Source organism: Choloepus didactylus, chromosome 22 (genome assembly GCF_015220235.1).
Source record: "Choloepus didactylus isolate mChoDid1 chromosome 22, mChoDid1.pri, whole genome shotgun sequence".
Taxonomy (NCBI): Eukaryota; Metazoa; Chordata; class Mammalia; order Pilosa; family Megalonychidae; genus Choloepus; species Choloepus didactylus.
Window position 1 is genome coordinate 5,769,855 of NC_051328.1, and position 13,880 is coordinate 5,783,734.

General features: G+C 53.6%; 1 protein-coding gene across 8 annotated transcripts in view; it reads left to right on the forward strand.

The window, feature by feature from the left end:
- ADCY7 (adenylate cyclase 7) overlaps positions 1–13,880 on the forward strand; it is a 63,361-nt gene that overhangs the window by 24,831 nt on the left and 24,650 nt on the right. For all 8 annotated transcript variants that reach the window (XM_037816416.1, XM_037816413.1, XM_037816414.1 and 5 more), the window contains 4 exons: positions 6,606–6,984; positions 11,311–11,514; positions 12,572–12,733; positions 13,472–13,621. In XM_037816416.1, the coding sequence (XP_037672344.1) occupies positions 6,814–6,984; positions 11,311–11,514; positions 12,572–12,733; positions 13,472–13,621 (687 nt within the window). In that variant the 5' untranslated portion in view covers positions 6,606–6,813. The remainder of the gene's footprint in view (positions 1–6,605; positions 6,985–11,310; positions 11,515–12,571; positions 12,734–13,471; positions 13,622–13,880) is intronic.

Consider the following 13,880-nt stretch of genomic DNA (forward strand, 5'->3'; position numbering starts at 1 on the left):
GCTCAGAGCCCTGCCGGGGCCGGGCCAGAGGAAATGAAGCCAGATTGGGGTTCCTGCAAGCACCATTTGGGTGAGGAAGTGGGTCCCCCATCTGTGTCTGTCTGTGTCTCCCTGGGAAAGCTGGGGTGGTCCAGGACATACTCTCCCCAAGGCATGTGGTGGGGCAGAGGGTATAGTCAGATCAGCTGTTCTGCTAGGGAAGGGTTTCCTAAGTACCCTGAGGCCCAACCCCACGGTCGGAATATGACATCCCAGGCGCCTACCTCCAGTGGCTTTTCTTGCTGGTGAACCTGGACCCACCAGCTGGGATTTGGCAAGGAGACCCCTGTCCTGCCTCGGTCACAGAGAAGGGAGGGAAGGGTGTGCATAGATAGCTCTGAGGGCTTCCTGGAAGAGGAGGCCCTCCTGGATCTCCCTGGCTGAGAGAAGTCTCCCTGGGATGAATCCCTGGCCTTGCTTCCCCCATCCCAGCCTTGTAAGGCTGAGGGAGGTACCTAGACAGGGTCCCCTCTGGCCCTTACCCTTTGTCCACTGCTCTGTCCTCAGCCTTGTGGGGGGAAAGGGCAGGCAGAAGGTGTCGTTTTTTTTTTTTTTTAATCTTCATTTTATTGAGATATATTCACATACCACGCAGTCATACAAAACAAATCGTACATTCGATTGTTCACAGTACATTACATAGTTGTACATTCATCACCTAAATCAATCCCTGACACCTTCATTAGCACACACTCACAAATAATAAGTATAATAATTAAAGTGAAAAAGAGCAATTGAAGTGAAAAAGAACACTGGGTACCTTTGTCTGTTTGTTTCCTTCCCCTATTTTTCTACTCATCCATCCATAAACTAGACAAAGTGGAGTGTGGTCCTTATGGCTTTCCCAATCCCATTGTCACCCCTCATAAGCTACATTTTTATACAACTGTCTTCGAGATTCATGGGTTCTGGGTTGTAGTTTGATAGTTTCAGGTGTCCACCACCAGCTACCCCAATTCTTTAGAACCTAAAAAGGGTTGTCTAAATTGTGTGTAAGAGTGCCCACCAGAGTGACCTCTTGGCTCCTTTTGGAATCTCTCTGCCACTCAAGCTTATTTCATTTCCTTTCACATCCCCCTTTTGGTCAAGAAGATGAGAAGGTGTCCTTTTGAGATGTTATGTGCTCTGTGGATATCAGTGCCGTGAGATGGATGGGCAGCATGAGTGGCGGATTCCACATGACCTGTGTTCAAATTCTAGCTCTCTCTTTAACTAGCTGTGTGACCCTGGGTAAGTCACTGAACCTCTCTGTGCCTCAGTTCTCACATCCATAAAGTGGGAGCACTGGTCCTACCCACCTATAGGGCAGGTGTGCTGATTTAAAAATGACAGCGCCAGGCATGCAGTAAGTGGTCAATAGATCTTGTTCATGCATTGTCTGTCCTGTCTTATGTCAGACCCCGGGTCCACAGGGAGCTCAGAGCTGGCCGAGATTGCTGGTGGGGAGCAAGGTTGACTCCGCTGGTATGTGCCTCTGGCTAAGTATGCCTCTGTGTGTTCTAATTCCTCGGCCAGGGCAGCTGGAGAGGATGCTGGGCGCTCCCCTGTACCCCGCAGTGTCCTGCAGCCCTGAGCTTCCTTCTTCCCCACTGCCCCAGGTCCTCTGCCTTCTGGTGGGTAGCAGAGCCTGGGCTACACATGGGTGACAGCGTGTGAACTGGTGTGCCTGTACCCTGGCTCTGCCCCTGCCAGCAGAGGTCTTAGCCAGGGCTGGCTGTATCTGCAGGGGCTCACACTCATCTGTGAGCCCAGTGGAACCCTCTCCACTGATTCTGGACCCAGCCAGGGGCCACGCGGGCTTCCTGGACATGGCAGACTAGGGCAGAAAGCCTGACTGGAACTTGGGACTCTTGGTTGCAAGTGACAGAAACTCAGACTGGCTTAAACCTGAAAGGGGCATTGGTTGTCTCACGTAATTAAAATCACACGGATGGGGGCAGAAGAAGATGGCTGCATAGAGAGGAATGGAAGCTAGTTAGTCCCCCTGGAACAACTAATAAACAACCAGGGACAACTAGTAAATAATCTGGAATAACTGCGGAGGGGGACAAACGTGGCTGTCCACTCATGATACACTGACCTGAATTGGGAGGAATGCCCGAGATTGCAGCATAAAACCTGAAAGTAACAACTGCAGACCCAAGCCAGGAGCCCCTCCCTCACAGCCGAACTGCAAGCCTGGCAGTGCTAGAGCAGCTCTCTCCCAGCAAGCGAATATAGCTCAGCTGAGCGTCAACTGGGGTTTTAATTAGCAAACATGGACTGCTTGATACAAGCTATGAATCTCCAATGAGCAGACAGAGGCTTTTGGTGACGACTGAACTTGGAGAGCCCGGAGGCTCTCTCCGGTTCTCCGTGTTGGTTTCTTCCTCAGGTGGCTTTTCCCTTTGTGGTAGCCCCAGGCAGCTGCCAGCAGCTCCAGGCCACCGGCGAGAGAGAGTGCCCCATTCCCGTGTGTCAGCAGGAGTCCTGAAGAGGATTCTCACTGGGCTGCCGATCGCTGGGGACTGTGAGAGACCATGCTGATTATCCAGACCATGCTGATTATCGTGTGGCCCCCGGGGACTGAGAGTGGGGGAGGGGACATTGATTGGCCAGAACAAGAACACTGTCCACCCCAAGCTGGACCCTCACAGGCCTCAGACTCCTCTGTATGGGGCTGCTTGCCCTGCCCCCCACCGGGGTGGCTGTGAGGTGTGAATGACTCTCCTGAGTGCACGTCCCCTGCTGCTGATGGCTTTGGAGGTCAGAGGGGACCAGTGGAGGAGGGCAGAGTGACAGCAAGGCAGGTCTTGGCTTGACCTAAGACAGACCTTTCTCACAGCCCAGAGTGCCCAGTGATGGACAGGAGTGCCCTGAGAGGCAGTGAGCTCCCCGTCACTGGGGTGTGCGAGCTGAGGCTACAAGGCTGTTTGTTGCAGATGTGGCAGATGGCTTTCTTCATCCAGGGACCTCAGAGGGGCCCTCCCAGTCACAAGCTGAGTAAGTAGCTGGCAGAAGAACAGGCAACCAGACGGGCTGGGGGAGGGGACTCCGAGAGGAGCTGGCCTGTGGGATGCCCGTTGATGGTGGCTTCCCAGGCTGTCTGTCCAGGAGTGATAAGAGAAGTCTTACCCCCCATCCCCTGGCCTCCCAGCCCTGCCTTGCTCCTCCCGGCTTGTTCCGGGAGCTGAACAAAGACCCCGGGTGGGCCGAAGTCCCAGTGCCCCATGCTGCCCATTGTCCTTCTCCATTCCTGTCTGCTGTTGCCCAGGAGGCAGCCTAATTAGATCTCCGAGAGGAGTGTTTACAGGGCCTGGTTTCCACAGGCCTGTGGGAGCCTCTCGGAGCTTCTCCTCTCTCCCTGCCTGGCTCAGCTGGGCTCTGTGACTGGAAGGGCAGGTCAGACGTATAGGGGATGAAAGATGGCACGTGGGGTGTGTGTGTGTGTGTGTGCTCCTCCTTGAGCCTGGCGAGCAAGTCCTGACTGCCTGCAGCTCTGGTCTGGAGGCTGGAGCAGCTGCTGGGAGTTGCCTTGGCCCCTTGTTGCTTGGGGTCTCTCAGCCTGGCTCTCCTGGTGCTCTGGGGTCCTGTGTCAGGCCAGAGGGGCAGGCAGTGTGTACTCCTGGCATCTCGCTCCGTTCCCCAGGAGCTGCCACTGGAAGGAACTCAGCATGGAGGGCTCTCCCTTCAGCGAGATGGCGAGGCCAGGCTGACCAGCACTGATGGTGGTGGGCAAGCAGACCTGGGTTTGAATCCTGGCCCTTCCACCTACCGGCTCCAGCTGTGTGACCTCAGGCAGCCACTTTGCCTGTCTGGGCCTCAGCTCCGCATCTGTAATGTGGCCGTCACACCGTGGCCTAGCGGGACCCTGAAGATGAGAGTGGCCGTGTGTGGGTGCCTGGCATGGGCTGCCCACAGGAACTGCTGCTCTTATTACTGCAAAGAGCTGCTTCAGGGGTGCTGGGAGTGCAGCTACTCAGGACAAACACCTTATCTTGTTTTGCAAACTCTCTGACACAGGGTTAGTGCCCAGTAAATGCCTCTTGGGGATTAAAGCCTGGTTAATTTAGATTTAGAGGTAGTAAACTAGTGGGCTGCACCACTCAGATTTTTTACATTAGCTACCAATATTTTAAAATTGGTATTTCACATAGGAATCAAATTTGTAGCTTGGCCAAGCACATTGGACTCTGCTACTGCAGGCCCGACCCCCGTAGGGTGGCCCCTGGTTAAACCAGATGTCCAGGGCTGTAGGAGCAGAGGGAGCCGGGCCCTGGCAAGCAGCCCCTCCCTCCACCCCCAGATATGTGGCTTTTCTGTTTTGTTCCAGGGGCTTGTGGGAGGGAACGGGAAACTCCCAGGGCAAATGGCACCCCAGGGACCTCACAGCAGTGGGTGCTCATTGAGGGGCTTCATTTGGCCTCCAGGGTTCCGTGTATCCTCTTCTTCTCCCTTTGGGGGCTTCAGCCTCATCTGAGTGCCTTCCCTCTCTGGATTCGTGGCTACCCTGAGCCTCTCTGCCCTCTGTCCCCTGTCCCCCCATTCTCTTGTCTGTCCTGATTCTGATCCTCGAGGCAGGGTTGGAGGCCCGTGGGGGCCTGGCCGCCTGGCCCAGGGCTGCTCCTTAACGCCAGGCTCCTCCTGAGAACATGGCAGCCACCCCAAGCCCTGAGCACTGTGTCTAAGGATTGCACATTTTTTGCTTAACTCTTGTGGAACTTTCTTGCTTTGGGGACCGGGAGAGATAGCCAACCTGCAGGAGTATAGCGGGCCTGGCACAGTGGGTGTCATCAACAAGCCTTTTTGGATTAAATGAGTGAGCAAATGAGTGAACGGTATTGGGGAAGGAGGGAGCCATGCCAGCCTGGGCTCTACTCCCAAATTTGTCACACAGGGTCCAGCTCAGTCCCTGTTCTTTGAAGTGGGGCTTGGGTGGGTCATGCCAACTTCTTAAATTCCTTTCAGAGGGTCCCTTTTAAAAAAATGTGCGTCTTAGCCTGAGGCTTGACAAAACAGATGCAAGGGGATGCTCTGGCTGGGGTGGGCGTGGGGGCTTGAGCCTGCTCCCCTGGGCCTCCCCATGCCATCTGGGCCCCGAGACATCTCCCGCAATCCCAGGGCTCCCGGGATCACAGTGTGGAACCCCTGAACCTGGAGGCCCGAGACCCACTAAAAGCTACGGTAATAAATTACATGTGGCATCTGCCAAAGGACCAATGGGACAGAGTCTAGAAACAGACCTACAGGCCAGCTCTGACACGTGACAATTCAGCGAGGAAAGCACGGTCTCTTCTGTAAAACGTGCTGGGAGCATTAGATAGCCATACTGGGAAGAAATGAACCTGAACCCTACCTCACATCATACACAAAGCTGAATCGAGATGGATCGGGGCCCTAAATGTGAAAGTGAAGTGGTCACACTCCTAGTCCCAGCCATGGGACCTCCTGCTGTGGTAGGAACGGTGCAGATTCAGGCTGCCCGGCCTGGCGGCTTCCAGCCACGTGGGCCCATTGAGCACTGGAAATGGGACTAGTGTCACTGAGAAACAAATATAGTACAGAATTTCCATTCTAACCACACTCAAGTGTGCAAATCAGTAGTAGTTATATCCTCAGTATTGTGCTACCATGACTGACATTCATTACCCCTAATTTTTCATCACCTCAACCAAACTATTCACCCATTAAGTTCTGACTCCCTCTCCTTGCTCCATGTCCTCCCACCCCCCCACGCTCCTGGTAACCAGTGAGACACCGTCTGTCTCCATGCAGTTTGGTTCTTCTAGCTGTTTCATGTAAGTGAGATCATGTAATATTTGTCCTTTTGTGTCTGGCTCATCTTACTTAACATTGTCTTTAAGGTTTATCTATGCTGTAGCATGTATGAGAACTTCATCCCTTTTTAGGGCCGAATAATATTCCATTGTCTGTATGGACCACATTTTGTTTACTCATTCATCCACTGTTGGATGCTTGGGTTGATTCCGTCTTTGGCTATTGTGAATAATGCAGCTATAAAATTGGTGTATGAATGTTGGTGTGAGTCTCTGCTTTCAGCTCCTTTGGGTATATACCAAAAAGTGGGGTAATCAGTTCATATGGGAATTCCATTTTCCGTTTTCTGAGGCACTGCCAAACTGGTTTCCATGGTGACTGCACACTCTCCAGTGCCGCCAGCAATGAGTAAGGGTTCCTGTTTCTCCACATCATCACCAGCACTTGTTTTTTTTATTTTTAATCTTTATTTTTTAGTAATAGCCATCCTGGTGGCTATGAGGTGGTATCTCATTGTGGTTTTGAATTTTGAATTTTATTTTTAACTGAATTAAATCCAATTTTAAATAGCTACTCCTGGCTTGTGGCAACTGTCTTCGACAGTGCAGTTCTAGAAGGATGCACAGGGGACTTGCTTCATGACCTTGGGGCAGGCAGGGTTTCTTCAAATAGGGCATAAGAGGTGGGTCAGGGTTCAGGTTGCTAACTTGGACCCGTGGCCCTGAGGCCTGCGCTCTGCTCCCCTGAGGCCAGCCCCTCTCCGGCCTGGCCTCTTGAGGTGAAGTCTGGGTCTGCCTGTCTCTTTGCAGAGCTGAGGACCCCTCCTGTCTGACTGCTTCGGCTGGGATGCCAAGGAAGATGCCAAGGAAGATGCCGGTGAGGCCGTGAGCAGGGGCTGCGCTCAGCCCTGCTCGTCGGCCTCGGGGGAGCCCACGGCTGAGGCCTGCAGGCCACAGATGCTCCCGGGGCCGCAGGCCCCCCGAGTGGACAGGCTGCCGGGCGGGCCACCACCAGAGGATGCCGGCCAAGGGGCGCTACTTCCTCAATGAGGGTGAGGGGGATCCGGAGCAGGACGCGCTGTACGAGAAGTACTGCCTTACCAGCCAGCACGGGCCGCTGCTGCTCACGCTCCTGCTGGTGGCCATCGCTGCCTGTGTCGCCCTCATCGCCATCGCCTTCATCTCCTGGGTGAGTGGGGCGGGCGGCGGCAGTGCGGGCACATATCCCAGCTCTGCACCTGTGCTGGTGAGGCCTTGGGCAAGCTGCGATCCCCTCTAAGCCCCTGTTTCCTCCTCTGTAAAATGCCCTGTGCTGCTGAAAATCAGAGGGGTTTATTTTAATTTTGAAGTCTGGGGTGGTTTAGATACTGCATTGATTTGGCCAAATAGGTTGCCTCAGTTGTCTCCACTATGAAATGCGGCTATATGGAAGGCCTGGGTCAGGGCTGGCCTGTGCACGGCTGCCCTTCTTCCTGCACCACGGCAGACAGCGTATGGCAATCCCAGCACTCCTTTTCATGGAACCTGGCCTGGGCCTCAGAATCCTTCTTGACACAGTGACCCAGGCAGCTGCTGACCTAGGCCTTGCCCTGCTACAGCCACTAGCTATTGCGGCTTTTAGGCACTTGAAATGTGGCTAGCATGACTGAGGAAATGCATTTTTTATTTATTTTTTATTTTTTTTCTTTTCCTCTGGGTACTTTTTTTTTTATTTAAGAAATTTTATTTTGAGATAAATTGAAACTTACAGGAACAGTTGCAAAAACAGTACAGACCCCATACATAGAACTCCAGCATACCCCGACCACCCTCCCCCAATACCCCGATCCACCACCTTTAACATCCTGTCACACCACCATTTCTTTCTTTCCCTCCCTCCCTCCCTATCTATCATCCATCATCTATTGCTCTGTCCTCTGAACATATGAGAGCAAGCTGCACACATCCTTGAACAAACACTGTAATTCACATATACATTTCCCATGAACAAGAACATTCTTTTATGCAATCCCATTAAGAGCAGCTAAGAAGTTCAAGAAATTCAACATTGATACAAAGCTTACAATCTATATTTCCTTTTTTTTTCCCCTTGTGTCTCATCTGTGTCCCTTTGCGCCTCCTCTCCTCCATGCTCAGATCCCATCCAGGATCATCCTTGGCATTTAATTGTCATCTATTTAGACTGTCTTTTTTTTTTTTTTCCTCAATTGTGGAAACATATATACAGCCTAAATCTTCCCATTCCACCCCCTCCCTAGCATTCCATTAGTGGGATTAATCACATTTAGAATGTTGCAATGCTATCACCTTCCCACCATCCATTTCTAGAAGTTTCCCTTCACCCCAAACAGAAACCCTACACTCATTTCTTAACTCCCTGTTGCCCCTTTCCCCACTTCTCAGAACCCCTACTCTATTTTTCATCTCTATGGTCATATTCTCTGATACTTTCTTTGTGTTTACCGTAGGGCTTAAATTTAACAATCTTAAATCTGTAACAATCTTGTTTTTCTTTGATACCAACTTAACTTCAATATGAGACATCAACTATGTTCCTATACTCTCTCAATCCCCCACCTTTATGTAGTTCTTGTCAAAAATTACATATTTTACATTAATTCCAAAACCACTGGTTTATCATTACAGTTTATGTATTTTAGATCCTGTGGGAAGTAAATAGTGGAGTTACAAATCAAAAATACCATAGTATTGATATTTATATTTACCATGTGATCTTTAGTGGTACCCTTTATTTCTTCACGTAGTTTCAGTCAATTGCTTAGTGTCCCTTCCTTTCAGCCTGCTCAACTCCCTTTAGCATTTCTTATAGGACTGATCTACTGGTGGTGAAGTCCCTCAGCTTTTTTCTCTGTTGGTAGGGCTCCCTTTAGTATCTGAAGTAGGGCAGGTCTTTTATTAGCAAAATCTCTCAGCATTTGTTTGTCTGTGAAAAATTTAAACTCTCCCTCAAATTTGAAGGAGAGTTTTGCTGGATAAAGTATTCTTGGTCAGAAATTTTTCTCTCTCAGAATTTTAAATATGTCATGTCACTGCCTTCTCACCTCCATGGTGGCTGCTGAGTAGTCACTACTTAGTCTTATGTTGTTTCCTTTGTATGTGGTGAATTGCTTTTTCTCTTGCTGCTTTCAGAACTTGCTCCTTCTCTTCAGTATTTGACAGTCTGATCAGAATATGTCTTGGAGTGGGTTTATTTGGATTTATTCTATTTGGAGTTCGCTGGGCATTTATGCTTTGTGTATTTATATTGTGTAGAAGGTTTGGGAAGTTTTCCCCAACAATTTCTTTGAATACTCTTTCTAGACCTTTACCCATCTCTTCCTCTTCTGGGACACCAATGAGTCTTAAATTTGGACGTTTTATTTTACTATCGTATCCCTGAGATCCATTTCGATTTTTTTGATTTTTTTCTCCATTCTTTCTTTTGTTCTTTCATTTTCTGTTCTGTGGACCTCTAGGACACTGAGTCATTGTTCAACTTCCTCTAATCTTGTATTATGAGTATCCAGAGTCTTTTTAATTTGGCCAACAGTTTCTTTTATTTCCATAAGATCTTCTATTTTTTTATTTACTCTTGTAATTTTTTCTTTATGCTCTTCTAGGGTCTTCTTAATGTCCTTTATATCCTGTGCCATGCTCTCATTCTTTGGTTAATTGTGCCAAGTACTGTATCTCTTCTGATATTTTGATTTGGGTGTTTGGGATTGGGTTTTCCATATTGTCTGGTTTTATCAAATGCTTTAAGATTTTCTGTTGTTTTTGGCCTCTTGCCATTTGCTTTGCTTGATAGCTGTGATCTTCCAGGACCTCTGCTGAGGGAAGGCTGTGCTACATCACAAGTGTGCGCTGTCCCTCAAGGGAAGCCCCAGGCTGCTGGGCCGTACAGGGCCGCTCCCAGCCTGATGCAAAGATGGCTGAATGGGGCGTCTCCACCCCCACCTTTTTGCACAGCTCTGCCTTCCCAGCTCTGGGACAACTAGCTGTGAATGCACCCAAGGCCACTGTCCATGGCCGATATTGTGGCGTGTGTGCGGTGCCGTGGGAAACACTCCCTGTCACACTGGGTTTCCTGGTGCGGCTCTGGATTGTGGGTACGGCCCCGGGCAGGAGTGTCTCTAGCCCGCCAGGGAGCTGGCTGCAAGCGGTGTGGTTTCTTTCTCCTTTTGGCTCTCCCCTCTGCCCCCTGGCCTGAGGGAATCAGCAGTGGTCTATCCTCCACGCCAGACAGTGAGAGGTTCCCACAGCCCGCTCCTGCCGTGCTTCACTGCGTGGTTCTCACCGTCGTAACTGCAGCCGCTGCTGGGTTTTTTTTTTTTTTTTTTTTTTTTTTTTTTTTTAAGAACTAGTCCATCTCCAAACGCCAGCCCCTGGTTTTTCCACACCACAGCATGGCCATGGGACTTTCAGCTGGCTTACTCACTCGTTTCAGAATGCAGGCTCCCAGTTTCACCAAGTGGACAGTCCCTGTGATTTTAGCAGACCTTGTCCAGCTGGTGCATTGCTGAAACTGGTATTCTGGGTCACTTTCTGGTTTTTATCTAGTATTTTTCACGGAGGTGTTTTTTTGCCCTGTCTCACGTAGCCGTCATCTTAGGTTCTCCCCTTATTTTACTTTTAATGGAAATTTGATTTTCAATAGCTACTTCTGGCTAGTGGCTACTATATCGTACAGCAGCATTCCAGATGAAAACCCCAGAGCCTGCAGGGTGTTAACAGGGGCGGGTGTGTGTGTGTATAAAGTGTCCGGCACCCTGTGGGTGCTCCATCAGGGCTGCCTGTGTCTCTGTAGATAGAGACCCCAGGATATCTGTTTTTGTCATTCAACAAACAGTTATTGAGTATGTGCTCTGTGCTGGGCCCCTGGGCAGCCTCTGCCCTCATGGAGCTTAGGATCTACTTGGAGAAGCAGACACTTCAGCAAGCAGGACCTACTGGCTGTTGTCCCTGTGACCCAGTCCTTTTCTTCCCCTGGCTACCATGCTTCTGCACCTTTGCTCATGCTCTGCCCTGTCTGGGACGCCTTTTCTTGTTCTTCCTTCATAAATCTCTGTTTGTTCTTTAAGAGTCAGTGTCTCCTCCTCCAGGAAGCTTTCCAAGCCTTCTCTCCCCACGGTTAAGCCTGAGCTTGCATACCCCGTTATAACTGTCACTTGCAGGTGTACACAGAGCATTGTGGGAGCCTGGAGGAGGGGGAGATTGCCTCTGCCTGGTGGGGAGGGCTGGGGGGTGGGGCAGCAGTGCCAGCATCACAGGGCTGGGTGGTGCAGGGTGCTTCGTTTCCTAAGGAGACTGGGCAAAGCTGCCCCTGCAGAGCCAACAGCCCAAACAACTGCCTGCAAGTGAGAAGGAAGCTGGGGCTTTGAGGGAGCATGGACTTTGCCACATGGAGGCGGCCAGAAGTGATGTTGGTCAGGGCTAACCCAGGCAGTCTCCCTGGAGGAGGGGATGCTCTGCTGGGGAGAGTTGTGGCATCACCGTGTGTGTCTCTCCCATCCAGGAACCCTCTGGCCGCCAGGCTGTGCTGGTGACGGCGTTCCTGACCCTTGCTGTGTTCGTCGCTCTCTATGTGCTGGTGTACGCTGAGTGTACCACCCGGCGGTGGCTGCGCACCTGGGCGCTGCTCGTCTGGGGCTGCCTCCTGGCACTGGGCTACGTGCTGGTGTTCGACTCCCGGATGCACGCGGCCTGTGCCTGGGAGCAGGTAACCGGTGGGGGCCCTGGTGGCCCAGTCCCTGCCTGTGCTCCGGGGCGGCTCCTGCCCTCTGGGTATCAGGTCCCTTCTGGAGAATGGCACTGCAATCAGCGTGGGGTCAAGGGCCCTTCCGTGCCCAAAGCCTGGGCTGACTGCATCCTCTCAGTTTTCTGCGCTGATGGGGGTGAGGTGGGACAAGTGTCCGCTTGGGTGTCTGGCTGTAGTGTTTTTGGGTAGACCCTTGATTGGTTGGAAGTGACAGAACCCTGGCTCACAGAGGCAAAAAGGCCCACACTGGCTCGTGTGCCAGGAAAGCTGAGGACTCAGTCCTGGGGCTCCGATAGGTTCCCCCCGCCCCAGCTCCCAGCTCTGCTTTCCTCCAGGCAGGCCATCCCCAGGTGGGTGCAGGAAGGGGTGCCAGCAGCTCCGGCTGCTCACAGGCCAGCCTGGCCCCCCACCTGAAAGCAAGAGTTGTTTCTCAACCAGCACCAGTCCCAGGCTTGAGTCATGGGCCTGGCCGGCCCAGTCTCCCTTGCCAAGGGGCGGCCTCTGACTGGCAGGCCCGGCCATGTGGCTGCGCTTCTGTTGGGGTGGGATAAACCACCCGGGCTCCAAGTTCACGGGGGAGAGGGGCCCCTGCAGGGAAGCTCAGCTGGTGTTCCTGGAGGGGACGGATGCAGGAGAGGCGGATGCAGGGCGGGTGGGGCTGGGCAGGTGGCTCCCGGTCCTGCCCAGGGAGGGCTGCGTGGCCGCAGGCACCGGCGGGGGGTTCTCCAGTCATGACGGGCGGGAAGGCTCAGCCTTGGCCACAGACGCCGCATCAGTGCATGGGAAATGAACAAGGCTGGCTGGGCCAGACTGTGGGCCCCGTTTTGGCATGTTTTTGTTCCATCGGGTTCCATCAGGTCCGTCCCTGTTGTTGGCTGTCACCACGTGGGGGTTGCCAGGCGCTGTCCTGAGGCTGGAGGGCCCTGGATGGGCCGGGGTGGTGTGGAAGGGCTCGGGAGTCCGTGTGCCGGGCTGTGGCCCGGGATGGGGTCCCCCCCTGACGAGGTCCCGCCCCCAGGTGCCCTTCTTCCTGTTCGTGGTCTTCGTGGTGTACACGCTGCTGCCCTTCAGCACGCAGGGGGCCGTCGCCGTGGGCATCTTCTCCACTGTGTCCCACCTCCTGGTGCTCAGTGTGCTGATGGGGGCTTTCACGGCGCCCAGTGTCCTGGTGGGGCAGCAGGTAAGGGGGGCTGTGGCCTTGGGGTGGCGGGGTTGGGGGGCTGGAGGGCAGCCCAGGCTCCAGGCGGGTGACTTGAGTCTGCCAAGTCCTTGGAGCAGTGTTTGGGGACGGTTGGCCCGAGACCCCCAGGAAGCCCCCAGGCAGGGTCCCCGCCATCCAGCCTTTTCTTTGCTGGCTTAGGGTCCCCTGCAGCCTTGGCCCTCCTGCCCAGGTCCAGTGCCCAGTTGTGGGGTGAGGTTCTCAGGTATCTCCCTCTCTCCCCCAAATCCCCACCCTGACAGGGCTGGGGGAGCCTCCCTGGGCAGTGTGTCCTGTGTGTTTGCCTTGAGTGAGGCGAGCCTTTTACCGATACCTACTGGTGACTTAGAGATGTGTTTTTCCCCAGCCAGCCTGGGTCCCAGCTCTGGGGGCGGTGGCCAGAGCTCTGGGGGTGGCTGGGTGCTGTGCCCCGGGTGTGCCCTTGGCGCTCCCTTTGGTCTCTGGGAACTGTGCAGTGGTGCCACTTCTGCTGCCCCGGGAAGGACGGATTCCCTGGTCTCTGGTGCCCAGCCCACCCGGGCCGAGCAAGGTAGATGTGGAGCAGGGGCCCGAGACCAGCTCCCATGGCCCCAGTGACTCACTAGGAGACCAGCCCTTGGCTGGGCCTCAGTTTCGGGGTGTCACCCTGAGGGGGTGGGGGTCAGGGAAGGGGAGGAGCGACCCGGGCCGGGCTGGTTGCTGAGACCGCCCCCGCCCCAGCTGCTGGCCTACACCGCCGCCTTCCTGTGCGGGAACCTCACGGGCGCCTTCCACAAGCACCAGATGCAGGACGCCGCGCGGGACCTCTTCACCTACGCCGTGAAGTGCATCCAGATCTGGCGCAAGCTGTGCCTCAAGAAGCGTCAGCAGGTGGGGCCCCCGCCTCCCCCAGAGCCACAGCCTGGCCCCGGCCCAGTGCCCCCTAATCCGTCTCCCAGGCCCTCCACTGCCCCACAGCCCCCCATGCCACCCACAAAACCCCCGAGTCTCCCAGGCTCCCACCACCCCCTGGGCCCCACACCTCCTAGACCTCCCCCCTCCCACAACCCCCCCCACTCCCCCCCAGCCCCTCATTCCACCCTTGTCCCCTTGTCCCCCTTGCCACTCCGCACACTCACATCCTCCTCCT